We start from the raw sequence: 27,767 nt of genomic DNA on the forward strand, positions 1-27,767 counted from the left end.
ACCCCTTCCCGGAAACTGCATATAACTCCTTCCGTCTTTCAGTGTTTAAAAGAGGTGGGTGAAGAGAAGCAGCACCAGCAAAGAAGCTACCTTCTGTTTAGGCTGAAATACTGTTCATTTCAGGAATTCAAGTTAGGAGAGGGAGGAATCCATCAGTGGCTGCTTGGAGGGAAATGGGGTTTTCTTTCTTTCAAGCGCCCGAGGAAAGTAGGCTGGCTGCATGTTGCCTGGTAGAAACCTACAGGGACCTGCTTTAGTTAATAGATGAGAATGATGAGGATTCTTAAGACTGCACTGTTTTCTGTTCTAGCATATTTACATACAGGCAGCTACTGCTGAGGGTCCCCGAACCTCATTTAACACTCTTGGCTTCAAAACTGGGCCAAGGTGGTCTCTAGCCCCATCTTAGTCTGCTCACCACCAGCTCCAAATGAGTGGCTGTCCCACTGTGGCTTTAAATCAGGGTCACCTCTAAGACTCCGCTTCCCTCTCTTTCCCTCCATGGCAGGGTCAGCAGGGAGCCCGTGGCCGGTATTGATGGCTTTGTCATTAAGCTTGAAGGAAGGGGGCTGCTGTTGATTTAACTCCAGGCACTGCCTCTACAATCTTCTTTCAAATGAGGCCATTTTGGCCATCTTATTTGGACGCCTTCTCGCTAGTAAAAGCCCAGTGTCTCCCAAAGTGGTCAGCATTTTTTTATGAGGGACAGATTTTTATTTTCAGCCCTGCAGCTTCTGAGTTCAGCATTACAGACTCTACTTGGTTTATTTCGTTCTTTAAAAGAAAAAAAGCCCCCAACACCTCCAATCTCCAGGCCGGTGGCTTCCCTGCTGAGTTACAAGACGACCTTGTTGGCAGAGCGCGGTAATGCTCAGGCAGACGGCGAGTGCTCACCGGGGAAGGCCACAAGTGCTACGCTGGCCGGGAACGCGGCCGTTTCATTAAGTAGCGCTTAGCAGTTAGGGTCTAGCGGTGCCCACGTTAGGCCCCAAGTCTATTTGACAGATGTTTCCATTTTCTCCAGGCAATGTAAATACTGCCCCGTGATTTATGGGCAAGAGGGAGGGCAAGTAATTATTTGCTGCTTGCCTCCAGGACACACACCTACTATTCAGTGTTATTAGCCGCAATTGCTTCCAGTCGGCTGCAGATTTTATTCAGTTTAATGTGACCGGGACTTTTTTATAACTCTACCTAGTGGGTTTTAGGGTTGGGGTTTGACAGCACAGACTCGGTAAAAACACCAGAGACTAAACATTATGGAAAGATAAGGTGACCTGAATCTTGCTAACACCATTGGCTACTTCTCAAACATGGGTCTTCAATAAGCATTCTGATTTCAAGTTCATTTCTGCCCTGTTACAGGGCATTGTTGGCTGTTTTGTTGTTGTTGTTTGTTTGTTTTTTCATTGTGTATTTGTAAAGTGGGCTTCAATATATAATACCATTTTCCCTTTCCCCCTATTTTTCCCCATTTAAGGAACATTTTGGAGCTGATTGAGTTCTTTGAAGATGACACAAGGTTTTACTTGGTCTTTGAGAAACTGCAAGGAGGTACTTACTGTTGAGTATGTGTTTGGACTTCTGATTAAGACCCAGGGTGGTGATCATCCATCATGAATCCCAGAGACTTCGAAAACGAGTCAAGCTAATAAAAAGGATGAAGGACTTAAAACTGCCCTTGATTTGGGAGAAGGGAGGCCGGAGGGAAGGATGATAATTAGCATTTTGCAGAACTTAGAATGTCACCTGTGTGGGCATTCTATAAATGCCTTCTCGTTATAATAGGACTCGTATATAGATACATGTAGTCATCAATTGATCAATCCGTTGTTTTGACACATTCGCTGTTTAACAGAATTAATTATGGGGTGGAAGCGCTTGCATACATTGTGAAGTCCAGAATGGCTCACCAGAGGACAAGTGGCCCACCAGAGGACGAGAAGGGCCCATTGTTTAGGGCGCGGCCCAGGGTAGAGAGGAGACCTGAGAAGGTGCCATCCCTCAGAGGGAAAATGCCATTCTTGACCATCACCATTACTGCTGTCAAAACATAAATCGCAGGACGTTCCTGACGTGGCGCCGAAGGAACCATGAGGTGCCGGGTCCAATCCCTGGCCTCACTCAGTGGGTTAAGGATCCGGCGTTGCCGTGAGCTGTGGTGTAGGTTGCAGATGCGGCTCTGGTGTAGGCCAGCGGCTACAGCTCCGATTTGACCCCTAGCCTGGGAACCTCCATGTGCCACAGGTGTGGCCCTAAAAAGACACACACACAAAAAAAGTGTGTGTGTGTGTGTGTGTGTGTGTGTGTGTGTGTGTGTGTGTGTGTAGAGAAGCCCTTTCCTTCCCCATCACTCACCCAGCGTGAGCTCCGATTTGACCCCTAGCCTGGGAACCTCCATGTGCCACGGGTGCGGCCCTAAAAAGACACACACACAAAAAAAGTGTGTGTGTGTGTGTGTGTGTGTGTGTGTGTAGAGAAGCCCTTTCCTTCCCCATCACTCACCCAGTGCCAGGATACAAGGTGAAGGTTAGGGAAGAGGTCTCGAGCCAAGCAGAGGGCTACACAGAGGGGCTTGGTAAATGGCAGCCATTGCCAGCAAAATAATAATATAATTTTAAAACGGGAAAACTCAGAGGGTAAAGCAGTTTTTTCCCCTTTTTCTAGACCTTTACATATCCGGTGGATATCTGGCGTTTCCTTTTGAGAGCATGTACTCTTTGAATCTAAGATCAGATGCAGAGGAGAAAAAATTCCTACAGAGAGTCCCTCTCCCCCACCACGTGGATTCACTTTCAGTTCTATTTGATTTCCGCAGCCAGATGTGCCCCAGTGGCATCAGTATTTTTTGGTTACTTGGATAGCTGCTCTCTCTCCCTTCTGTGCTCATCATAGACAGGTACAGAAGATAGCCGTCCAGGTCTGTTTAGTCCAGTTTTGCACTGGTACCTGCTCTGTGCCAGGTCCTGCACATAGTGCTGGACATTGAGTGGTGAATAAGCCTATGTCCCCACCCTAAACTTGTGAAATCTTGACCTCTGAGAAGTTATGCTTACTAGCTCCTGAGAAGGCCTTTCTCGCTCTCCCCTCTGCTCTCCAGGCTCCATCCTGGCCCACATCCAGAGGCAGAAGCACTTCAATGAGCTAGAAGCCAGCCGAGTGGTGCGGGATGTTGCCACTGCCCTTGATTTCCTGCACACCAAGGGTGAGTTGGGCCTTGGCTGCGGTGGGTAGATTGGGCTGGTCGCCTCTGAGGACTGAGGAAGAGAAGCAGGCCAGCTAGAGGGCTGGGCTGGGAGCTGGTGCCGCTGGCAGGCCCACCAGGAGGTGAGGGGCAGGCCTGGACGGTGGGTAGATGTGGAGCAGGATAGGGCTGCAGGAGGAGGAGTGAGGAGGAAGACAAACAAACTTCATGTTGAACAGAGTTTATCTGAGTGTGTGAATATGGGTGATCTTTTCCTCCATTCTTCATATGGGTGAAGAATGCAAAACTCATGCATGAGACGAACTAGAGTCTAGTACAAATATCTGTGTGTTATTCAGCCTAGTCTTCTAAAATATATCACCTGTATCTCTCTTTTAAAAATTGGCATGAGGAGTTCCCGTCGTGGCGCAGTGGTTAACGAATCCGACTAGGAACCATGAGGTTGCAGGTTCGATCCCTGCCCTTGCTCAGTGGGTTAAAGATCCGGCGTTGCTGTGAGCTGTGGTGTAGGCCAGCAGCTACAGCTCCGATTAGACCCCTGGCTTGGGAACTCCATATGCCACGGGAGCGGCCCTAGAAATGGCAAAAAGACAAAAAATAAATAAATAAATAAATAACAGTTAAAAAAAAAATTGGCATGATAGGGGAATTCCTATTGTGGCCCAGCTGAAACGAATCTGACTAGGAACCATGAGGTTGTGGGTTCGATCCTTGGCCTCCCTCAGTGGGCTAAGGATCCAGCGTTGCCATGAGCTGTGCTGTAGGTCGCAGAGGCGGCTTGGATCCCGTGTTGCTGTGGCTCTGGCATAGGCTGGCAGCTACAACTCTGATTAGACCCCCTAGCCTGGGAACCTCCATATGCTGCGGGTGTGGCCCTAAAAAGCAAAAAAGAAATTTTTAATAAAATAAATAAATTTGGCATGATAGGGAGTCATGGCACAGCAGAAACAAATCCGACTGGTATCCATAAAGATGTAGGTTCGATCCTTGGCTTTGATCAGTGGGTTAAAAATCCAGCATTGCCATGAGCCATGGTGTAGGTCATAGACAAGGCTTGGATCCTAACTTGCCGTGGCTGTGGTGTAGGCCAGCAGCTACAGTTCCAATTCAACCCCTAGCCTGGGGACTTCCATATGCTGCAGGTGCAGCCCTAAAAAGAAAAAAAAAATTGGCTTGATAGTGTATATGTAGTTTTATGTCTTGTTCACAATAAATGGAAAATGCATTTTTCTATTAACGTGGTAATTTTGAACAGCTTGATGGTAAATAGACTACGCTTGTCTGAATTACACTTCAGTTTACAGTCCCTTATCTAGAACTTGTGTAGTAAGTTAAATCTTTCTGCAAATCAAATGTTTTTACATTTCTAGAAATACGTTTGACTATTACATACATTATTTAAATTTGCCAAACATCACAGTGCCATGGCAAAAATGAATTCTGGCTTCACCTTTTTACCAGCCATGTGTAATGCCTACTTCCTAGAACTATGGTGAGAATTAAGAGAGAGAATGATGACATTGTCAGCAGTAGCCAACAATTCTGTAGCACTTGTCATGTGCCAGGCACCGTGTTCTAGGCCTTTTATGTCTATTAACTCCCTTACATGATCGTGTGTCTGTTACGTGTATGTTGTACACATAGAATGTAGTCAAGCGGGGAGTTCCCGTCGTGGCGCAGTGGTTAACGAATCCGACTAGGAACCATGAGGTTGTGGGTTCGGTCCCTGCCCTTGCTCAGTGGGTTAACGATCCGGCGTTGCCGTGAGCTGTGGTGTAGGTTGCAGATGCGGCTCGGATCCCGCGTTGCTGTGGCTCTGGCGTAGGCCGGTGGCTACAGCTCCGATTCAACCCCTAGCCTGGGAACCTCCATATGCCGTGGGAGCGGCCCAAGAAATAGCAACAACAACAACAAAAAGACAAAAGACAAAAAAAAAAAAAAAAAAAAAAAGAATGTAGTCAAGCGTAGTGCCTCGCACGTAGTAGTTCTTCAATAACACTTCCTCCACCCTCCTCCCCACCGGACAGAAGGTGTGTTTTTCCCTTAAAGCAAAGCCTTCTGCCGCGTGGGGGTAGGGGAGGAGTGCATGCTTAGCGGCTTAGCTCTCCTCTCTTCCCTTTCGTGGATTCATTGGTCATGCGTGCCCAGGTCCGTGTGCAGGCACGCTGCTCACAGATCCCGCCTTATGCAGGCTGGTACGGCATGTGCGGGAGAGCAGGGTCACACATCCACCTCGCTTGTCTGGTGGCTGAGGAGAGCAATCCATGCTGCTGGGGCCCAGGCCGGCGCCTGACTAGCACATGGGATGAAAACCCCTGGAAGAGGGTGTCTGTGCATTGCACAGCATGATGAATAGCAGTAGTTCTGTTTCTGAAAGCTGGGATGCATGTACGTAACACCTGCCTGACAAAGATTTACAACTGTTCCCCAAGCTGCCTCTGTAGATTGCAAAACTGGGTCACGCTTTTTACAAGATCCATACCTGGGGGGGGCGGGGGTAAAGGCGCTTTTGTTATTTATTTATTTATTTGTTTATTTATTTATTTATTTTTACAAGAATACACTACAGGGAACAGAGGCTGCTGGTGTCTTAAGAATTTTGAAGTGCTTGTTAACACCTAGCTGGCCTGCTGCCCATGTGACTAGAAGTTGGAGGGGATGAAATACGATTTGCAGTTGAACTTGGCTGTTTTCTAAATAACTTCACGCTGGAAAGATGAATTGGGCAAGAATGGGTCAGCCTGAAACAAGTTCCATACTTTTAAATACTGGACACACTGCAGCTCAGCCTCTGGGAAATGAACTGGAGCAGCTGGATGGCTGGTGTGCTCACTGAGGCAGGCCCATTATTACGGCCTGGCTCTCAGTTCTCAGGCCCAGGAACAACGGGGCCATTGGCACCTATTTGGAGACTAAGGCTCCATGTGTGGCTTGTGATCCTTCTATGGGAGCACTTGCTGTAATGGAAAATATCTTTCACTTTTAGTGCGGCAAGCTGCAGCCTGGCTCAATTTTGTGCAGCCTGGACCAAGTTGCTCTGGGTTCTCATTCAATTAGGTGACTGATGAAGTTACTTAGCCTGCTGGAGCTCAGGTCTTTCCTCCCTAGTGAAGTGCCTCTGGTGGGCCGGGCCTCTGCCTCCTTCGGGCAGTTGGAGGTCTGCCTGAGAAGTTGATCAGCAGGGGACTTGTAGTGAAGCAGATTCTGCTTTTCCCTGTCATCCTGCGAATCCTCTGCCTCTTCCCAGTACTTTGCAGCAGTAGCTGTTTGGCTTCTGCTTGACTTTCCAGTGCTTCTGTCTCTGCACTGTACATTCTGAGGAGGAAAGAGGAATGGGAAGTGTCTATGTCCACCCTGATAACACCATGGGCATGAGTTGGTTCTTAGTCCCTGTCATTGGTTAGATGGTGGCGCCTTCTTGGCCAGGACAGCTTCTTTTTTTCCCCCTCCTTTTTACTGCCACTTCCTGCGGCATACGGGAAGTTCCTGGGCTAGAAGTCAAATCAGAGTTGCAGCTGAGGCCACAGCTACAGCCATATCTGCAACCTACACTGCAAATGCGGCAACACCAGATCCTTAAACCATTGAGTGAGGTCAGGGATCGAACCTGCATCCCCATGGAGACTACATCAGGTCCTTAACCCACTGAGCCACAATGGGAACTCCAGGTCAGCAACTTTTAACGCCTCCCAGGGTAAGCTGCTATCATCTGCAGTCTCCTGAGGAGGTCTGACCCAAATGCAGGGAAGGTTTTTCTTAAGAACAGCACCTTGGAGGAGTCCCGTTGTGGCTCAGTGGTTTACAAATCCAACCAGGAACCATGAGGTTGCAGGTTCGATATCTGGCCTTGCTCAGTGGGTTAAGGATCCGGCATTGCCGTGAGCTGTGGTGTAGGTTACAGATGCAGCTCAGATGCTTCATTGATGTGGCTGTGACGTAGGCTGGTGGTTGCAACTCCGATTTGACCCCTAGCCAGGGAACCTCCATATGCCACAGGTGCAGCCCTAGAAACAACAAAAAGACCAAAAAAAAAGAACAGCCCCTTGGAGCCAAAGCAGCCCTTGCTGAGGTTCTGGTAGGACTGTCTTGGATGTGCAGAGCAGGTGAGAAGGCAACCAGACAGGCTTTGGGAAACTTGTTAAACACTTGATCCTCTGAACATTCAGGGGGCACCACTGGAGGAATCTTTTTCTCTTTTTTTTTAAATCGGCCACACAAGAAGAAATGAGGTAGAGCAGTCTCAGCCCCCTGAGATGCTCTTAAACAAGGCACTAATTATTTCTGCATTGCTGTTCCAAGTACAGCCATTTGCTCTTTGCTCTGCTTCATATTAGGCTTACTCTGGGTTGTCCGCACAGTGCTAAGAGGTAGGCTGGCTGGGATCATTTAGCCCTTCTTATCCCTGCCAGACTTCTAAAGCTTCTGCTTCAAAAGAGCTTGCAGAATCAACTGTGCTCTTGGTTTGTGTCTCTGGTTACTTCTGTTTCCTGCAGCTCGTTGATTTTTTAATGTACCATAATTTGGAATTAATCTGCACACAACAGCATTTGGAAAAAATTAATTGCGTGTGGAATGCGTGATAATCATGTGCATATGTTAACCATTTCTTTGCTCTTTGTCATTTCAGGCATTGCTCACCGCGATCTGAAGCCAGAAAATATATTGTGTGAATCTCCAGAAAAGGTACTTAGGGCCTGATTTGGGGTGTCACAGTTCACACTGACGCGGGGAAGCCACCCTTCCTTTCACCGTAGATCACTGGCAGCTCTTTTGGCCTCAGGTACCAAGTTGAACTGATTATAATGGGCACGTGGGACTGTTACACCTAATGTGCAGTGTTTTTGCATCCCGAGCAGGGCTAATCCTAGGCCCTTCTGTGTCAGCAGTTAAGCCTGAGAGTTTGTAAAATATATGAGACCTGCACAAAATGAGTGTTTTCTAGTCCAAAGAGCTGCCTTTGGAGCAGTAGATATGAGTCATAAATAACTCAACCTGACATCAAGCAGATCCCTGCCTTTAAATGACATTTATGTTTTATATGCCAGCTGGTGTCCACCACCAGAAGTGATCATTAGAAAGCAAGTTCTTGAAAAGAGCTCCTGCTTCCATTTTCATTTCCAAAGGTGCCCGTTAAAAAGAAGACACTTAGGGAATTCCCATCATGGCTCAGTGGTAACAAACCCAACTAGCATCTGTGAGAATGCGGGTTCGATCCGTCGCCTGGCTCAGTGGGTTAAGGATCCGGCGTTGCCATGAGCTGTGGTGTAGTCCCAGACGTGGCTTGGATCCCACCTTGCTGTGGCTGTGGTGAAGGCCGGCAGCTATAGCCTCTGATTCGATCCCTAGCCTGAAAACTTCCATATGCCGCAGCAGGTACAGCTCTAAAAAGACAAAAAGGCCAAAAAAAAAAAAAAAAAAAGACATTTTATGCTTGGTATTGAACAAATCCAACCTATTTTAAACTTAATAGTAATCTACTAGTAATTGGAAGCGTTTGTATTTCTGTAAGCATGTATGAATTTGACAGGTTGTTTGTTAGGCGGGATTTAGGCCCCGGTGGTTTTCGGCTCCCATTCATAGCCATGTGTATATCCACGTGCGTGTGCATGACACCCGTGTCTTGGTTTGAATTAACGGGTGGCTCATAAATAAGGAGCAGCTGTGAGGGAGCATGTGCATCAGCTTGCTGTGTCCAACTCTTGTGTTTATTCCAATAAGATATTGGGACTTCCTGTCAGAAGATCTGGCATAAAACTTTATAATTTATTATGATTGTCGTTACAGTTATTAATAATAATATTTCCTGAGCACTTACACTGTGCCAGGTATTTGCACTTATTTAGTATTTACAGAATCTCATGAGGTAGATACTATCACTGTCTTCATTTTATGGATGAGGAAACTAACGCTTCAATAAAGAAATTTGCCCAGGAGTTCCCATCGTGGCTCAGTGGTTAACGAATCTGACTAGGAACCATGAGGTTGCAGGTTCGATCCCTGGCCTTGCTCAGTGGGTTAAGGATCCGGTGTTGCTGTGAGCTGTGGTGTAGGTCCCAGATGCGGCTCCCATCCTACGTTGCTATGGCTCTGGTGTAGGCTGGAGGCTGCAGCTCTGATTGGACCCCTAGCCTGGGACCCTCCATATGCCACAGGAGCAGCCCTAGAAAAGGCAAAAAGACCAAAAAAAGAAAGAAAGAAACTTGCCCAAAGTCACTCGGCTGATAAGTAGTAGAGATTAAAACTAAGGTGGTTTCGGAGTTCCCTGATGGTGCAGTGGGTTAAGGAACTGGTGTTGTCACTGCTGTGGCTTGGGTTCAAACCCTGGCCCCAGAACTTCTGTATGCCGCCACAGATGCAACAAAAAAGAAAATTCTAAAAAAAAAAAAAGCTGAGGTAGTCTGACCCCGGACTCCACTGGAACTCTGAACAACTCTGTGCAAGTGCCTCTGGTTTATAGTGTACTCTGGTGTCCTTTGTTTATAGTGTACTCTGGTGTCCTTTGTTTCATTTGACCTTCATGGCACAGGTTTGTCACTCCTTTTTATGGTTAAGAAACTAAAGAGAGACTGAGTGTCAAAAGGTATTATCAAGAAAGTGAAAAAAACAACCCACAAAATGGGCGAAAATATTTTAAATCATATATCTGATAAGTGTTTAATGTCCAAAATAGATAAAGAACTTCTAAAACTCAACATCAAAAGGAAAGGACAACCTAATGAAAAAGGGCAAAGGACTTGAGTAGAAGGTATACAAATGGCCGGAAAGAACATGAAAAGATGCTCAATACCCTTAGTCATCAGGGACATGCAAATCAAAACCACAGTGAGATACCATGTCACACCTATCAGGATGGTTATAATAAAAAAGAAAAAAAAGAAAATAAGAATTTCCTGGTGGCTCAGTGGGTTAAGGATCCAGTGTTGTCAGCACTGTGGCTGGGGTTGCTATGGTGGCGCAGGTTCGATCCCTAGCCCGGGAACTTCTGCATGCCGCTGCTGCAGCCAAAAAGAAAAAAAAGAAAAGCAGAAAATAAAAAGTGTTGATGAGGATGTGGGGAAACCAAAACTCTTATGCATTACAGGTGGGAATGTTAAATGGTGCAGCCACTTTGGAAAACCGTTTGGCAGTTCCTCAAAAGGTGAACATAGCACTACTGCCAGACTCAGCAGTTCCACGTCTCTGTACCCAAAAGAGTTGAAAATGGAGACTTGAATACCAATGTTCATAGCAGCACTAGTCCCAGTAGCCAAAGCTGGAAACAGCCCGAGTGCTCATCAACACAGATGGGTGGGCGAACAAAACGTGGTGTATTCATATAGTAGAATATTGCTCAACCGTAAGACAGAATGAAATTCTGACACATGCTACCGCATGGGTGAACCTTGAAGAGAGTGTGCTCCGTGAAATAAGCCAGACACTCAAGGACACACTTTGTGTGATTCCACGTATATGAAATATCTGGAATGGGCAAATTCATAGACACAGAAAGTAGGTTGGGTGTCACTGGAGTTGGGGGGGGGATGGGGACCTATTGCTTAACACGTACAGAGTTTCTGGGTTTTTTGGTTGGTTGCTTGGTTGGTTTTTGTCCTTTTAGGGCCGCACCTGCGGCATATGGAGGTTCCCAGGCTAGGGGTGGAATCGGAGCTGTAGCCAACGGCCTATGCCACAGCCACAGCAATGCCAGATCCGAGCCACATCTGCGACCTACACGACAGCTCATGGCAACGCTGGTCCTTAACCCCCTGAGCAAGGCCAGGGATCAAACCCATGTTCTCATGGATACTAGTCGGGTTTGTTAGCTGCTGAGCCACAGTGGGAACTCCCAGAGTTTTCGTTTGAGGTTAGCAGTGTTGGAAACGTACCGGTAATGATTGTACCACAGTGTGAATGTGGTTAATGGTACTGAATTGTACACTTAAAATGGTTAAAATGGCATATTTATGTTCTATATGTTCTTCCACAATTAAAAAAAAAAAGTAAGCGAAGAATGAAAAATGTAAGGGAGAGAAAAGGGAGGGAGGAGCGAAAAAGAATCGAGAGCCCACGTCCAGACTTCCCCAGCAGGGCGCTCTTGGGACCAGCACTTGTGACTTGTGCCCCACGTGCACACAGCGGCCTCGCGCTTGGCTCCAGAGATGACTCATGCTGGCTCAGGTGCAGCATCCAGTCCGGTGATGCCACCTACAGTGACCAGCCGCCCCAGTTTGCTCAGGCCTGTGGGATTTCCTGGAATGCAGGACTTGCACTGCTTAAACCAACAAAGTCCCAAGCAAGCAAAGTTGGTCATCCGAAGCCACCAGAAGTTTAGGGTTTTGTGGAAAACTCCTTTGCCCCAGCACTGAATGGGCTGCAAGGAGTCCTGCAGGAATACGCACTAACTTCTCTAACTACAGCATTGGCAGGAGTTCCACACATTGGCTCCTTGTTTTATATCAAGTGCACAGCAGTCTGGTGCCATATAATGCACACATTTTTCTCCTAGCTGGGAGATGAGGCAAGAGCACGGGGAAGGGGACACTTTAGGATAAACCTCAGGTGACCTCTGATTCACTCAAGGAGAGGAAACAGGATCTGCCAGATCAGGCCGTGCTGCAGCGTGGCAGTCATGGCGACTGTGTGCCCACGTAGTCACGCTGTCACCTCATGCCCTTTGCTTGCTCCTGTCTGTAACCTTCACCTCCCATTTTCCTTTTCAGGTGTCTCCAGTGAAAATCTGTGACTTTGACTTGGGCAGTGGGGTGAAACTGAACAACTCCTGCACCCCCATAACCACACCAGAGCTGACGACTCCAGTATGTATGGCTGAGCACCTGTGTCCCCGCCATCTGAGCTCCTGTCCCCGAAGCTCCAGAGATCAGAACAGAAGGCTAAGGAAGGAAAACCAAGCCTATCTATACACTTTCTGCTGCCCCGAGTTTGGCCTCATTTCTTGTCTTGAGAACCACCCCTGCCCTCCTTAGTTGCTGATGAAACTGACTTAGAGCTTTTAGTGAGGGGTGGGTCTGCCACCAATGAGGAAGCAAATTATATCTAAAGAACAGGCTGAGCCCTGACTCCTGGCCCAGGTGAAGGGCGGGGAGTGTGGTCTCTGTGATGAGAACTGAGGTCCAGACTCTCTGCACATAAGCGCCTGGCTAAGTTATCCTATTGCTTCTCCACTTCCCATTTCCTGCCCAGATGGTGCTGCTGGGAGCTGTTTCTTCCTAAGACAGGTCTTGTGCATACTGTACATACTGTAATTATTACAATTCTTTTGAAATTTGCGCACTTCATAAGTGAGTTTTCCTGATAACCTTTTTTTAAGACATACAGTTAACTATGCCCACATCTCCTTCTCAGCAACATTATTAGAAATGTTTCTGTATTAGCTGCTGCTGCGCCAAGCTACCCTGTTCTCACACGCATTAACTCTAATTGCCAATAACAAAGAAAATGTCCTTTCTCACCATCTTCCCATCGAATTAGTTGTGTATGTTAGGGGACTGGGGGGAGCTTTGTCTCCTGGTGAGCCTGAAATAATGAAGAGGGAGCAAAAAGAACTTGCTTGGTTTTTATCAGCACTTTTCTGTGCAAGGATGGGAGGAATGAATCCAGGATTCTTGTCCTCGGCTTGCCACTGCTGTGCCGGAGCAAATCCCCGTCCCATCCTTGTCTTTGGTTCTCCCATCTACAAATGCAAGAAGTGAGGAGACCTGCTTTGTTCCAAGAGCATTCCTACCTTTGATGGGCTCCTAAGTCTAGCTTCTTCTACTTCCATGCTCCAAGCTAGCAGGGAAGCTTGGCAGGTCTTCACTTTAAGAAATCCTTGCAGAGTTTCCGCTGTGGTGCAATGGGATTGGCAGCATCTTTGCAGTGCCAAGATGCAGGTTGGATTCCTGGCCCGCCACAGTGGGTTAAAGGATTTGTCGTTGCTTCGGCTGCATTGTTAGGTTGCAACTGCAGCTCAGATCTGATCCCTGGCCCAGGAATTCCATGTGCCATAGGGCAGCTGAAAAAGAAAAAAAAAAAAAAAAAAAAATGTTTTCAAAAGAAAAATCCTTGCTTTATGGAATCGGATCTCATCCCAAAAGTTGTGTTCCTGGTACCTAGAAGAACCTATTCATTGAGTGACTGTTTACAGAGAGCCAGGGCAGAGAGCGAATCCTGGAGCTTCCTGGCCAGGGATCTCCACCTCCTGGAGAAGGACCTGAAAAGATAAGAAGGTGACCTGGAACTGGTCATGCGGATCGTAGGGAAAGAGAGGACTCAGTTTTAAATGTCCAGTGCCCAGCTTTTCTAATTGTCCTAGAGGCACCAGGCGAGCCCTCTGGCTGGCTTTCCTGACAGCTTCTTGCTCTGCAGCTGCATCCTCTTGCTCAAGTCTCATACAGTCTAACTAAGCCTCTCTCCTCTGCCGCTCCCCCCTCCCCACCCTGCTCCCCGCAGTGCGGCTCTGCAGAATACATGGCCCCCGAGGTGGTGGAGGTCTTCACGGACGAGGCCACCTTTTACGACAAGCGCTGTGACCTGTGGAGCCTGGGCGTGGTCCTCTACATCATGCTGAGCGGCTACCCGCCCTTCGTGGGTCACTGCGGGGCCGACTGCGGCTGGGACCGGGGAGAGGTCTGCCCGGTGTGCCAGGTGAGCGCAGGGCCTGCTGGGGGCCCAGCAGGACCAGGCTTGGGGACTGTGCCGGATCTGGAAGGGGCTGTATCGAGGGCAGCCACCAGGCGCCACGGAGATAATCAGGCCCTCGGCCCAGCGAGGCGTTCAGGGGAGGGTGTTAGGATCCGAGCTGAGCCGAGTGAGTCTCAAAGGAAGTGTCTGGCCCCGGGGGAGGAGAGGCAGGAAATGCAGGTGGAAGCAGCCACACAAGCAAAGACGGGGAGCTGTGAAATAGCTGCCTGTGTGGACGGAGGAAGAGGAAGGATAGGGTGTTGGTGGGGAAGGAGGCCCTGGGTGGAGTTCCCATTGTGGGTCAGCGGGCTAAGACCCAACTAGTATCCATGAGGATGCGGGTTCCATCCCTGGCCTCGTTCAGTGGGCTAAGAGTCCGGTGTTGTCGTGAGCTGTGGTGTAAGTCACAGGCATGGCTTGAATCCAGTGTTGCTATCTACGGCTGTGGTGCAGGCCAGCAGCTTCAACTCTGATTCGACCGCCTCCCCGTTCCACACGCCGCAGGCGCGTCCCTAAAAAGAAGAAGGAACAAAACAGTCCAAGGAGGGCCCTGGATGAAGGGCTGAGGAGTTGGGCCTTGTTCTGTGGTTGATATTCCTCACTCGTCACCCTCCTGGCCACTCCTGCCAGCCCAGGGCATTCTGGGTAGTTTGATGATTTGGGCGGGGTGGGGGGGCTGGTCTGGGAAATAGGCCACCAGCTGCACCTGGTCGACTGGACGCAGGTGGTAAGACCATGACAGGCACCATCCCCTGGCCGGTGTGGCCTCAGGAGGACTCTCCTTTACCTAGAACAAGCTGTTTGAGAGCATCCAGGAAGGCAAGTATGAGTTTCCGGACAAGGACTGGGCACACATCTCCAGCGAGGCCAAAGACCTCATCTCCAAGCTCCTGGTTCGAGACGCAAAGCAGAGACTGAGCGCTGCCCAAGTCCTGCAGCACCCGTGGGTTCAAGGGGTGAGTGACCCGGGGGGAGCAGCAAGGCCACGGGGAATCTCTCACACCCCCCGGTGGCTGGCCTCAGCTGGAGGAGCCAGACAGTAGCTTCGATCGCTGTGCACGTAGAGTGAACTGACCCCTGACCTAACTGCACACGGAGCCCTTAGCAGTGTCAGGGACTTGGCTCTAACCTTGGCCACAAACCAACCCATAGGTGACCCATGCCTCCCTGAAAGGACAGAGGCCTCTGGGAGATTCGCCACATGCACAGCAGCCTCAGTGGTAGCATGGTCCCCTGTCATTAGCTGAGAGCACGCAGAAGCAAGGCCTTGCCACCCCCCTTGCTGTGCGGCTGCCCTGGGAACTCATAGGTTCTGCTCTTGGTGCTGGGCCTGGCTACAGCTTGCCTGAAAGGAAAATGCTGGTGTTTTCCCCAAGGGAAGGATCCAGGTCTTCACTAGAAAACATTTTTAACCAGACCCTCCCGGGGGTCTGCCAGACCTCCTGTGATTACTGTGTGACTTGTTAGCCAGCCTCAGTGGCCTGACACTGGAAGGAAGCAAGCACTTCCAGGCCCAGTTACAGGGGGCACCCAATCAAAGGGTCTCTCCCAGCCACCCGAGAGCTGCCGTCTTTACTGAGCATCTCCCACGTGCCAGACCCTGGCCGTGGTGGGAGAAGTGAGGCCCAGGCCCTGTCTTCAGGTTCTGATGAGGAGAGGGAGCCAGGGAGTAAATGGTGAGATAGTGTGACAAATGCTTCTCAAAAGTGCTCAGGGCACCAAAGGACAGGCACCCACCTCTGCGTGGGACAGGGCCTGGGGGGCAGCAGGGAAGAGGGACTGTCTCACAGGGGAAGTGACCCGGCAGCTGGTCTTGGAGGGTGATCAGGACTTGGCCAGGGAAAGGACGGGCTCTCTGTGCCGAGGCAGTGGGTCGGGAGCCGCACCCTGCTTGCTCTTTCCTTGGAGGCTCTGGCCCTGCGGGCACGCGTGGCCAAGTCCCTGTGCTGGGCCCAAGCCTGCGGTAACCTGCCCGCTCTGCTGGCCCGGGTGGGGGCAGCTCTTGAAAGAGGGAGCAGCGCTCACCCACACGTCTGTCCTTCCCGTTCTAGCAAGCTCCAGAAAGGGGACTCCCCACGCCGCAAGTCCTCCAGAGGTAAATGCTGCTGCCGCACTCAGCGTCCCTTCCTCATTTGGCTCTGACTTCCCCCTCCGGCTCTCAGCCAGCCACCCCAGGGCCCAGGCGGGGGATGGGGAGCCATCTCTGGGCTCCAGTGTCCTCCTCCTGAAGGGGCTCCTGCCCTCCTTCTCCCCACCCCTCTTCCTGTCTCCCTCTGCAGGGAGGTCTGTCTCCCTCTCTTCTCTTCACCCACCTGGATGGCTTCTGCCTTCTCGTATCCTTGAGATCCTGCCTTAGGCGTTTGCAGGAGAAAAACCTGTTTTGTGGAACCACTTGAATCCTAACTGGAAAGCACTGTTTGCTGCCCACAGCACACCAAGTTTCCTTCTACTGCTGGGGCTGGTGCAAACAGCAGGAATCTGGTTCTGTAAGGCAGGGGGCCCAAGTGTCATATGTGGTACTAGACAAACCACAACAATGGCCCCTGCACAAGAAATACCACCCGCCCACCCGGATGGTACTAAGGGCTTCGTGCATATTGTATCCCATAAGCTTTAAGGTAAATTTAAACGAGAGGTGTTTCCATTACCCCAGTTTCTAGACAGGAAAACGTTATAGGAACAGAGAAACAAGTTAACTTACTCAAGGCTATGCAGTAGCCTGGAGAGTTGGACTTTGAACGCGGATCTGTTTGATTCTGGTGCCTTTTAACGCTTTTAACACTAGATGGTGCTCCTTGTGAGCACTGCCTTGCTCCCGAAGGGCCAGGGCTAAAGCCTGTGGGAAGCCCTCTGGGAATCAGCGACCGGGACAGCTTTCCAGAGCTACCCAGTTACAGGAGGAAGTCTTCCCGCTTTGTATTTACAATTCATTGGAGCTCAGCATGAGTTCCTCCCAGGTCCCTAGAGCTTCATCCCAATGCCCTGAAGTTCCAAATCTCAGATCCACCTGAGAAAACCAATTCGGCAAACCCAGAGCTCCTGTAACCTGCCAGCCCTGAGCCGGCTTCTGGGGACACAGACACAAAGGCACAGCCCCTGCCCTTGGAGCCCCCTGCTCTGCCAGGGGAGAGGGATGTACGTGGGTGAGTTTCCTGTGCCATGGACCTTCCTCTGGCAGAACTGTGTGCAGAGCCCTGGGAGCTCAGAATAGGGGGCTCTGAGGAAAGGCGGTGTCTGTCCCAGCGATGAAGTCCAGAGATTATCCCTGAGCTCAAAGCCTTTCTAGGGTCAGATTCCAAACCCATGCAAGAACTTCTTGGGAGGAAGCAGCCTGTGCTAGCTCAGAAATGTCCAGTGGGAGCAGAGAGCCACAGCAGCCGCTGTGTGTGTGGCGGGGAGTCGGGGTGCTCTCAGGGAGCTGGCTGGCTGACCCCACTGAGCCCTGCCTCTCTCTCTTCTGTGCTCCCACACCCCATCCCTGCAGAAATAGCAGCACAATGGACCTGACACTCTTCGCAGCCGAGGCCATCGCCCTGAACCGCCAGCTGTCTCAGCACGAGGAGAATGAACTGGCAAAGGAGTCGGAGGCGCTGGCCGAGGGCCTCTGCTCTGTGAAGCTTTCCCCTCCCTCCAAGTCACGCCTGGCCCGCCGGAGGGCACTGGCCCAGGCAGGCCGCAGTGGAGACACACAGTCATGCCCAACAACACCCACAGGGCTCTGACCTGCTCCCGGCCCCAGGCCTTGCCCCCTGGAAACCTGTGAGGGGCTTGCTCCGCGGCTCCGTCTAGGCCTCTTCATCCAGGAAGGCTCAGAGGTTTCCCAGCCCAACCCCCCTTTCCCCAGAGTCATCAAGGAAAAAGCTTTTTCCAAAGGGGTTGTCTTTGAAAAGGAAAGCAATCACTTGTCACTTTGCATAATCGCCTACGGCAGGGACGTCTCTTTGCTGGGCTCCTGCCCACCTGCTCACCCGCCTGCGGATCCGGGATCCAGCCCCCTCTCGCTGGCTGGCAGTGGTGGCGGCTGAGACTGTGGCCTTCAGGGAGCCAGCCTGGAGAAGCGTCAGTTGACAAAGGCTCTTCCTTCTCTCTGCACTGTCACCCCGCCTCTGGCGGTCCTTCCACCTTCCTCTGTCCTCCGGACGTCCTCCCCCTCGGCCGAGTGAAGCCATCCCCTCAATTCAGGAAGGGCAGGGAGGCTTCTGCATCCCGAAGCCAGATCCGTCTTCCAGTCGAGAGCGCAGAGAAGCACGTAATCTTTCTTTGCCGTGACCGAAATGTGTCCCTCATTTATCATCCTCTTCCTTGTTTGGGGTTGCTGCTAAAGTCAGTATTATTTCGTTTTTAAAAGCGTTTGGGGTTTTTTTTGTTTTTTTTAAACCGTGCTCTTCCAGCAGAGATGGAACTTTAAACCCCCACTGTGAGCCCGTGGACTTTCCAAAACTCTCACAGCTCCCTCTCTCCTGAATGTCCACACATTTGAAAGGTTTTAATCCGCTATTTCCTATTACTCTGACTGGTTTTAAACTGTTCAGATGATGAGCGACTTAGAGACCGCATGTGTCTGTTGCTCTGTCCCTCAGGCCTGGGCCTGTGAGAGGGAGCTCTGCCTGATGTGGAGCCAGGCCGGAGGCTGCCCGCCGCCCTGGTCTGAGCCACGTGCTGCCGGGAGCACGGAGGCACATCTGCCATCAGGCGGCTGAGCCGCTGGTTACCTAAGAAAATCAATTTTTTGCATATATCAGACACTTACACAACACGAGGATGCTATTATACATTGCGCTTGTCTTAATAAAACTCTTGGATTCCAGAGGCCTTCCTGGTGGTCCTTTCTTCACCTGCAAACCTGAGGAGGAGACAGGCCTTCTGGAGAAGGGCTGAGGGCCGCTGGTCAAGACCTTTACCGTAGCCCCTCATCCCTGGATCCGGAACGCAAGGTGAAGGAGAGGTCAGCACTTCTCTTTTTTAGGTGAGGGAGTAAAATTCATCAAGCACCTGCAACTCCCACTCCGGACCAGGACCGAGCTGGGTAGGAAGCAGCCCCTGCCCTCGGATGTCACCAGCAAGTGGAAGAGGCTGCGATGGCAGCCACCACACACGCTGGCTTCAGAAAGCGCTGTAACAGATGTGCCCTGTCCCCAGCCCGCCCACCCGAGTGCAACAGAGTCCCCTCTCTCTGAAGCAGCGTAAGCCTCTCTTGTGTCTCCGTCGTGTACCCAGGACTGTGCTTGTCCTGCCAAAGTTGGCAACAAAGAAAACCAGCGCCTTGCACCTGCAGCCCTCGTGTTCATGGAGCAGAGGGCCTCCGTGCGCGTTGCCCCCGTGAGCCTCAGAACCAGACTCCGAAGGCTGTGTGCGGAGGGCCTTTGTAAATTCCTAAGGAGGTGCAGAGGGAGGTCCAAGTGTCAGGGCAGGAGGCTGGGCACTGCTGCCAGCTTCTGTCCCTGGGAGAGCAGAGAGCCGAGCCAGGGTGCAGGGCTCTTTGCTGCAGGGGCAGGTCCTGGGCCAAGCTGCCAGCTCTTCTGCACTGTGAAGCCTCAGGGTTGGCAAGGACCTACTTTCTGTTGACAGACCTCCCTTCGCAGGAAGCTTGCCATCCGCACACCCCTTCTTCATCTGCCCAGAGTGGGGTGGGCTAGATAAACAGCCTGTAGAATCTGAGCCTTTTGGCCCAAGGTCTCCCTGTCTCTGGGGCCTTGGAGCCAGGGTGTGAGTTTTGTCTCTGGAGTCCAGCCCCACCCTGGTCAATCCTCCAGGTTGGCCCCACAGGGAGGTGACTCACAGGGGCTTCCTGGACCAAGCATTTCCCCTGTTCCCACTCACATCCACTGGCCAGTCCTCTCTCACCTCCCCAGCTCTGTGTGAACGCTACTCTGCCTACCTTGGTTTTGTTATTGTGCCCTTGCTAAGGAACAGGTACTTTGGGAGAAGCTCATAGGCATTATCTCATTTTTTAAAAATTATTTATTTATTTATTTATTTTTGTCTTTTTGCGTTTTCTAGGCCCACTCCTGCGGCATATGGAGTTTCCCAGGCTAGGGGTCTAACGGAGCTGTAGCTGCTGGCCTACGCCAGAGCCATAGCAACGCGAGATCCGAGCCGCGTCTGCAACCTAGTACACAGCTCACGGCAACGCCGGATCCCCAACCCACTGAGCAAGGACAGGGATCGAACCCGCAACCTCATGGTTCCTAGTTGGATTCGTTAACCACTGCGCCACGACGGGAACTCTGGCATTATCTCTTTAATTCTCACAGCAGTCACATGAGGTAAGGCACTGTTTGACCCCACTTAGCGTGAAAAGCCGAGCAGAGAAAGGAAAAGAGGAGCCTGCCCACAGCTGCACAGCTAGGAAGGTGGAACTGGAATTCTTCCCTGAGAGACTGGATACCGGGAGCTGTGCTGCCTGGGTCAAGTCCCAGCTCTCCCACTTACTGGGCCTGAACCTTGGGCAAGCGGCTTAGTCTCCGAGGGTCTCGAGTTTCTTAAACCAAAAATCAGGGAGGCTAGAGCCTTTACCTCATGGTGCTGTTGTGAAAGTTACGAGTTAGTGAATGGGAAGTGTTTGGAGCAGTTCCAGGCACACAGAGGAGGTGCTCAGTGAGCATGAGCTGTGATAGGTGTAGTTTTTTTGATTGTCTCCTGGGGCAGAATTGCTCAGCTGGGCCCTGGTGATAGACACCCTTTCCTTAGCTTGTGAGGGTAGAAACGGATCTGAGCTTTCCACGTGGGCCTGGCCTCTGGCCCCTTGTGCGTTCCTCCTAGTGACAGGCTGCCTGTCCCTCTGCTGGGGTCCCTGTCTCCAAAGGGGCAGCTGTGGTGCCAGGGGAAGAGCTGGGTTGGGGGGCCAGGGACTCCGGGTTCTGGTCCTCCCCCTGCACTGTTCACTAGGTGACCTTGGAAAGACCCTTGCCCTCTCCAGGGGCCAGGCTGTGTGTCTGGCTCTGCTGAGCAGCGGCAGACATGCCAGACACGGTGAGGAAGGCTCTGGGACCTGGCACCGAGGCTTCCGGGTCCCAGCGCTACAGCTCGCGCTTCGGCTGCCCTTGGAAGAGGGAGAGTCCCAGACCTCAGGCCCGGTGCCCAGACCCAGTTAGCAGACCTGAGCCCAGTCCGTCCTAATCCAGGTGGAAGCTGAGGACCCCTATCTGAGCTGTCTCGGGTCTCGGGCACAGGGGCGAAGTCTCTCCTTCCAGGCGTCCACCTGTCTGAGCTCCCAGGGCCCCTCCTCCCTCCTGGCCAACTGCCCCTCGCCAGATCCAGCTCCATCAACAGCAGTGCCCTGGTCCCCTGCCAACTGCTCCAGCTGCTGAGGTCTAGAGGGGAGCAGCGAGAAGCAAGGTCCCCCCATGGCTGGCACTCTCGTTGCCATGGTAGCAGTTGCCTTGGAAGCTGCTTCTTGACTTCGGCTTCCAAACAGTCCGGGAAAGCTGCCCGTCCCTCAGGGGATCCGTGAATTAATCACACTCTTTTCCAGGGTCCTCGACCCTCAAGGAAAATAAACAGAACTGAACCAAGCTGAGGCCTTTTCGCCCACTCTTCCTCCCACCCTCATGCCAGCCTTGGACTTGGTGCTTTAGAGAGGCAGGCACCCTCTAGCCCTGGCCTCCCTGCGAGACAGGGAGTTTGTGACATTTTAGCGGTGACCGGTGGCCTAGCCACACTCTGGGTCAAGGGGCGTGGAGGACCCAGGCTTCAGCAAGGAGGGCTCTGAGCTTGGGGGCTGGCGCCCTGGGCTCGCATCTCGTGCATGCCCTTTCTTTTTCAGGGCCGAAATGGGAAAGAGGAAAGAATTGGCAAGTCTCCCTCTCTACCTTTGTAATAACAGAGGAGCAGGCATCACAAGTTTCCAGTAGCTTCAGTGACCTGGTCCTGAGGAAAGATGGCAGCCTTAGCTGATTCTTCTGAATGCGGTGTCTGCCTCCGATGGCGGGTTGCCAATTCCTCCCACCTCAAATAAGACAATTAGAGATGTGCAAGCGGATGTCCCAGCCGAGCAGGGTGTCTGGACGCCGGTTTCCATCGAAGACTGTGGGGCCGTCCTTCTACCTCCCCGAGTCTCCGTTTCCCCATCTGTGCTGGGAGGGAGCTGGGAGGTCCTGTGTTCCGTCATCTCGTAGGTGATGGTGGCTTAATGCGACTCCACATTCTCTACTCCGCTTCTGCGCCCTAGGGATTTACAATGTCAAGGAAAAACCGTTATCTTAGAATGCGTCTCCAGTGTTTAGGGTCAGGAGGTTCTGAAATCTGAAACTCCCTGCCGCCCACCCCTGCCGCCCTCATCGTCAGCCACCAGAGGCGTGAGGCCAGGCCCCAGTGCCAGGGTCCCACCGCAGAGACTTGGCCCCAGAGCCTCTGTCCTGCTCTTGGTGTGGGAGCGCCGCCCTCAGCCTCGCGGCAGGAGCGGAGCTGGCACAGGCCCTGCCCGCCAGTTAGGCGACCCCTTAGTGGGCGGAGGCGTCGCGGAGGGCGTGCAGATTCCCAAAGCCTGATGCCTCAGGAATGTGGTCTCATGGACAATTATTTTGATGGCTCCTTCTAAACCTAGTCAGCGGGTGTCTGTCAACCACGTGACAGGGACATGGGCTGTCATTTGATGCCTAATTAGAGGAATAATCAGACCGTGTTCTGGCGAGAGGCACCGGGGCTGTTGGTAGCAGTGGTTGTGGCTGGCGACGCCCACCTCCAGGGGCTTCCCCTTATGGGGACCAGGAGCCCGGCCCTGGGGCCCATCTGTGCTCGGCATTCATCCCTCCTCTTGCCACACTTCCAAGTTCATATCTGTCCCCACCCAGGCCTCACTCCGTCTTGCTGGCAGTACTTCCCTCAGCTGAAGCCCTGGCCTTCCCAGGCCCCCACCCCACCCAAGGAAAGCCTCCCCTTAGAGGCAGAGGCCCCGTGGCGCCCACGGCCCTCCTCTTTGCAGCTCCAAGCCCTCCCCGAGCTCTGGCCTTATGTCCAGAAGCCCAGCCCAGGTCCCCTCTAGCCATTCAGTGGCGCTCTCTTCTTGAACCTGCCCGGGAGGGGCTCACAGCCTACAGGGGAGACAGAGAACAGGTTCAAGTGCCAGGTCGTGGGGGCACGGCCACTCAGGTGCCATTAGGAATGGCTCCTCAGAGTCAGAGCTGCCCAAGCAGGGACCTACAGGGAGAGGGTTCTCCAGATGGTAGGGACCGGGCACGCACTCAGCAGAAGGGCCCCAGAGGAGACGGGGAGGGCCGGGGCAGGAGGCAGCCCTGGGGGCAGGTGGAGGCAGGAGACCTTGGGCTTGGCTGGGCCAGAAGGCAGTCGTGGAGGCAGAGACAGGGAGACCCAAAGGGAGGCCAGTGGGGCCGGTGATGGGACCCTGAGAACTGCGCTGATCCATCAAGGGCCAGAGAATGCAGTTAGAATGAGGGCTGGGCCTGGAGTGCGGGACGGGGCTGGGCCTGGCTGGGTTACCGCTGCCCGGCCTTGCCTTGGTGGATTCAGCAGGTAGGTCAGTCAGGCTGGGCAGAGGTACCGGCCGTGTCCCAGTCTCCTGACCCTGGCTGCCAACACCCAGCCCTGCCAACTCCTCTTCCCAACCTTAGCCCCCAGCCCGCATGTGCTTCCTCCCACCCGCTGCCCCCACCACTCCTCTTCCCTGCCAGTCCCCCAGCCAGGGGTCCCCGGGAGGCTGGGAGGGCTCACCTCAGCCCACTGACAATTAAAAGGGGGCGCGTAGCAAACGTCCCTGAGGAGAAGAGGGTTGCCTGAGATGGTTCTCACACCAGGACCCCTCGGTCCTGCCGGGAGCCCAGAGGGTGCTGGGCCGCAGGAGAGGGAGGGACAGTGGGGGCAGAGAGAGGACTTGGAAGGACACTCCCCACCCCCCCATCCCGGGACAGAGGAGGAGCAGGGGGTGTCCCTGTCTCTGGAGCCTCGTCCAGGCCTCCTTCCAGGCCTCTGTCTCCGAGTCCCCAAGCAGAGGCCCCAGGGGCACCTCTGACCCAGGGCACAGCAGAGTGGGTCCTGAGCATGTGGCCAAGGGGTCTCCTCACATCTCTGGCTGCCGAACCCCATGTGGAGCCACCAGCTCGGGCTGCCCCTCCAGGACCAAGAGTGGAACCTGGGCTGCCTGCCCTAGCAGGCCTGAGCACAGCAGCTCACGTTGCAACCTCATGAATAACTCAGCACCTCCTGCTGCCTACATCTGAGGAAGCCCTGTCCCCTGGACCCACCCCCCCCCACCCCTGCCCCATTGCTTTAAACTTTAATAGGCTGAGGCTGGGTGGCTGTTGAGCAGGCTCCAGGGAGCTGGGGCAGGATGTCCTGGGCGGGAGAGCTCGGGCTGAGCTCTCCCGAGACGAGGCTGGCAGGGGAGGACCCCATGGGATAGGCCCAGCTCTCCAGAACACTGGCAGCCAGGGCAAGCGTGGCAGGAGTCTCAAGAGTGGTGTCCAGCTTCGGGGGCCTTTGGGAGAGGAAGAGTAAGCTGGGGTGACCTGGCAGAGATCCTAGGTCAAGGTGGGGCCGGGGGCCCCTGAGACAGCTGTGGGGTAGGGTTACAGATACATCCAAGACTAACCGGCTCAGGATCTTACTGTCCAGAAACTCCCTCCATGAAGGCGGAGCTCCAGCAAGAAGACAACCAACAGGACCGAGACCTCCCAGGCTTTTCTGGGGACGGGCTCCGCTGGCTGGAGGCAGAGCCCCGGGTAGGCCTGCATGGACATCCCCATCAGCAGCAGAGACTTCCACTGCCTGCAGCTGGCCTGCGTGGCCCTCGGCCTGGTGGCCGGCAGCATCATCATCGGTGTCTCCGTGTCCAAAGCTGCGGCTGCCCTGGGCGGTATCTTTATTGGCGCCGCTGGTCTGGGTGAGTGGGTGCTGGGCTCTGAGAGGGAGCAGGGGCCATGGTCAAGGAGAAGGGAAGGGAAGGGCTGGGCCAACAGGAATTGGCTGGGGAGGCGGGAAGCTGGAGGTGTGAGCAAGGCAGCCATGGGGTCCCAGGGAGGGAGAGGGAGGCTGGGGTGAGGGGTGCGGAGGAGGGAGCCGGCAGCCACTCCGCTTGGGCCACTCCGGCTCTGGCTCGCCGGTCCCCAGCCCTGGGGCCCGCTGGAGCTGGGTTGATGGCGGGCGTGGGGAAGAGGACAGCGCTCCCTGTGGGACCCTCCTTGAGCCAAGACAGGATCCAGCCCAGACAAGGGTTTCCTTTTCTTTCTTCAACTGTCTCAGCAGGACATCTGTCTGTCCAGGCGTCTGTCCATCTGTCTATCTGGGCCAGTTGCACTGACATCTCTGCAGCAGTGCTGGGTTCCCTCCTTCCCCCGACTCCACCCCCCTGGCCCATGAGCAGAACCAGAAGCACAGGCCGGTGGGCTCTGACCCTGTGAACTCCGGCCAAGGGCCACAGACCCTTGGGCGTGGGTAGAGAAGGACCTGCTCTTCTGCTACCCCCACCCCCAAGGTCTGGGTAGAAAGGAGCACACCAAGGAGCCCCCCAGGCCTTCCCGGGTGGGCGGGGCACGGGAGAGTTGGGTGGGGGTGTCAGCGGGCCCATTTCCAGCCGGCTGAGGAGAAACCTACCTGCTCATCATCCGGGCAGGGCGGAACCAGGAGCCTGGGCCTTCGCAGCCCGCAGCCCCTTCACCCGAAGGCACGGCTGCCCCCTCCCTCCTGGGGCTGGGTGTTGGGAGCCCCCTCCCCCCAAGCACACACTCTCAGGCTGCATGTTTACCGCCACGGTCCCAGCCCTGTCCTCTCCCGCTCCTCCCACGCACATCCAGAGCCCACCCCCAGGGCTCTCAGACAGCTTCGCAGTTCAGACCACACAGGCTCCCTGTCCGTCATGGAACCCCTCTGCGTCCCCCTTCTCAGGGCTCCTCATCTTGGCCTACCCCTTCCTGAGGGCTCGGTTCAACCTGGACCACATCCTGCCCGCAATAGGTGAGTCCTCTCTCCGGCCCCCAGCAGACCGCTCTGCCAAGGGCTGCGTGAGACACTTTGTGTGTAAGTCTGTGCTCACAGGTGTGACTGGTCCTGGCGGTGCATGTTTAAGTTGCTGTGTGTGTGTTGTGCGGGCATTGCCATGACTGCACTGCAGCAGGTGCCAGCCCCCCACAGAGGTGCCTGAACCAGCTCAGAGCTCCTAGAACTCCCATCTCCCCTGATAGATTCGCCATCTCCCCCAAAGCCTCCAAGATCTCCAGATAACCCCACTTCATCCCTGAGCCCCCACAAAGACCCTCTATCTCCCCTAAACCTTCGTATACTTCCCCATCTCACCTCTGCTCCCCGCACACACGCTCCCCTCTCCATCAGTTCTATGGGGCTCTATGTCCCCAGGTCTCCCGACGACCCCCACCTCCTTAAAAATCTGCCGTCTTCTCCTTCACGGGCCCATTTCTACCACCTTCTCCCCTCCCCAGATCAGCCCAGATCAGCCCAGATCACGGGGGAGATGTAAAGGAATGCAGTGGAGCAAAGACAGCTGTCGGGACACAGATTAGACAGCAGGAAGGACTTCCCTTCCCAAAGCGGGACTCGATGTGAGAGCGGCTTGGTAACCAAGGGGTCTGGGGTGGTCTCATCCCCCAGGGAACCTGAGAATCCACCCCCAGCCAGGACCCGACCAGCGGGAGGGAAGATCCAGCGCCAACGGCAATAGAGAAGGTAAGTAGCAGAAACTGCAGGGTTCCTCTTCCATCCTCGCCTCTGGGTGTGCAGCTCCGGGGGGCCCCGGGAAGCCCAGAGGGAAGGGCAGAGGGGGCTTCTCCAACCACAGGGAGGCAGCGGAGTTGGGTTTCTCTGGTCCTCAGGGTCTCCCGGGTGGGACACCACTCTGCGCTCCCCTCCCCCAGGCTCCTTGCCCACTAGTTTCTCCCGCTCCTCTCCCGCTTGGGGAATCCAGCTCTCAGAGCTGGCACCTGACGCGGGGGCTCTCCCTCCTCCCCCATCCCCGCACGCTGGAAAATTTCTGAGCAAGTTTTTCGAAGATGGCCCCAGGCCTAGGTGTCTGCTGCCAGTGGTGACATGCCTCCTACTCAGCCAAAGGTCCCATTCCAGACCCTCCCCCAAGCACTTTGCATTGAATTTGTTTCAATCGATCACACACGAGGCAGGCTTTACACATGGGACAACTGAGGCACAGGGAGATTATGTGGGAAGCGACGGAGCCAAAAGCCAGGCCATCAGCCCCGGTTCCTGCCTCCGACACCCACCCCACGCTGCTGTCCTCTCCAGGGGCCACTCTGACCACCTGTGCCTCTTTAAAGGGGGCTGGAACTGCCACCCAGGCCTCCCTCCCTCCCGATCCTATCCCCCTCTGACCCAGGGTCTCTCAGGGTGGCTCTGACCTAGGATCTGTCTGCTCAGCCAGCCCCATCCTGGTCTCTCCCTCAGGAGCCCGCAGCAGCCTGTCTACCGTGAGCAGAACCTTGGAGAAGCTGAAGCCAGGGGGTAGGGGGGCTGGGGAGGGCTGAGACAGGAGCTGAGGAGCGGCCCCCTGCTCTGCCCTCTCACCTGCCACCCCAACCTCAGAGCCCTCCCGGGTCCAGACCAGAGCTGAACCAGGCCCAGGCCCTGGGGATGCCAGACCTGCGCTCACCAAGGCCACTGGAAATGGAGTCCACGTGGCTGGGCGGCGCCTGACGCACGGTGGCTCTGGTTTCAAGCTCTTGACCTGGATTGTCTCTCTGGACTGCAGCTCAGCTTCCTTCCCTTTTTGATCTGCTGACAGGATTCTCTGGAATTTGGGGCCCAATGATACCCTAGTCCCTTGCTCCAGCCTCACCAGGGAAGTGAACCACGGGCTGCCGAGAACCACACCTGGGGTCTGAACCCCCTCAGCCCCACAGCCTGGCTTGGGCTTCAAGTGCTCGCCGGCTGGACAGAGGGGCTGGACCAGGCTCTTCTGAACATCAAAAGCTCTGGGCAAGTCCTC

General features: G+C 53.7%; 2 protein-coding genes across 14 annotated transcripts in view; both read left to right on the forward strand.

Annotated features, from left to right (window-relative positions):
- The window catches only part of MKNK1 (MAPK interacting serine/threonine kinase 1), a 46,422-nt gene extending 27,751 nt beyond the window's left edge, over positions 1 to 18,671 (forward strand). For 7 of the 13 annotated variants that reach the window (XM_084958126.1, XM_005665448.4, XM_005665449.4 and 4 more), the window contains 8 exons: positions 1,481 to 1,554; positions 3,101 to 3,205; positions 7,833 to 7,888; positions 11,905 to 12,000; positions 13,634 to 13,828; positions 14,656 to 14,820; positions 15,916 to 15,959; positions 17,349 to 18,671. In XM_084958126.1, coding sequence (XP_084814252.1) covers positions 1,481 to 1,554; positions 3,101 to 3,205; positions 7,833 to 7,888; positions 11,905 to 12,000; positions 13,634 to 13,828; positions 14,656 to 14,820; positions 15,916 to 15,959; positions 17,349 to 17,586 — 973 coding nt within the window. In that variant the 3' untranslated portion in view covers positions 17,587 to 18,671. 13 annotated transcript variants of the gene reach the window in all.
- A 5,748-nt stretch (positions 18,672 to 24,419) lies between these two features.
- On the forward strand, positions 24,420 to 27,405 carry KNCN (kinocilin). The gene is made up of 4 exons (XM_084965178.1): positions 24,420 to 24,701; positions 25,703 to 25,771; positions 26,423 to 26,497; positions 27,227 to 27,405. The coding sequence occupies exons 1-4, from the start codon at positions 24,551 to 24,553 to the stop codon at positions 27,304 to 27,306; spliced, it is 375 nt and encodes a 124-aa protein (XP_084821304.1). The 5' UTR covers positions 24,420 to 24,550; the 3' UTR covers positions 27,307 to 27,405.
- Positions 27,406 to 27,767: the final 362 nt, after the last annotated feature.

Source organism: Sus scrofa, chromosome 6, assembly GCF_054392235.1.
Source record: "Sus scrofa isolate SSC_HxYL_T2T_F1_AM1 chromosome 6, Sscrofa_HxYL_maternal_Yorkshire_Landrace_v2.0, whole genome shotgun sequence".
NCBI lineage: Eukaryota > Metazoa > Chordata > Mammalia > Artiodactyla > Suidae > Sus > Sus scrofa.

Coding starts and splice junctions, on each gene's coding strand:
- KNCN (XM_084965178.1), top strand. CDS start 24,551: ATGGACATCCCCATCAGCAGCAGAGACTTCCACTGCCTGCAGCTGGCC. Junction 24,702..25,702: donor TATTGGCGCCGCTGGTCTGG/GTGAGTGGGTGC, acceptor CCCCCTTCTCAG/GGCTCCTCATCTTGGCCTAC. Junction 25,772..26,422: donor CCACATCCTGCCCGCAATAG/GTGAGTCCTCTC, acceptor CTCATCCCCCAG/GGAACCTGAGAATCCACCCC.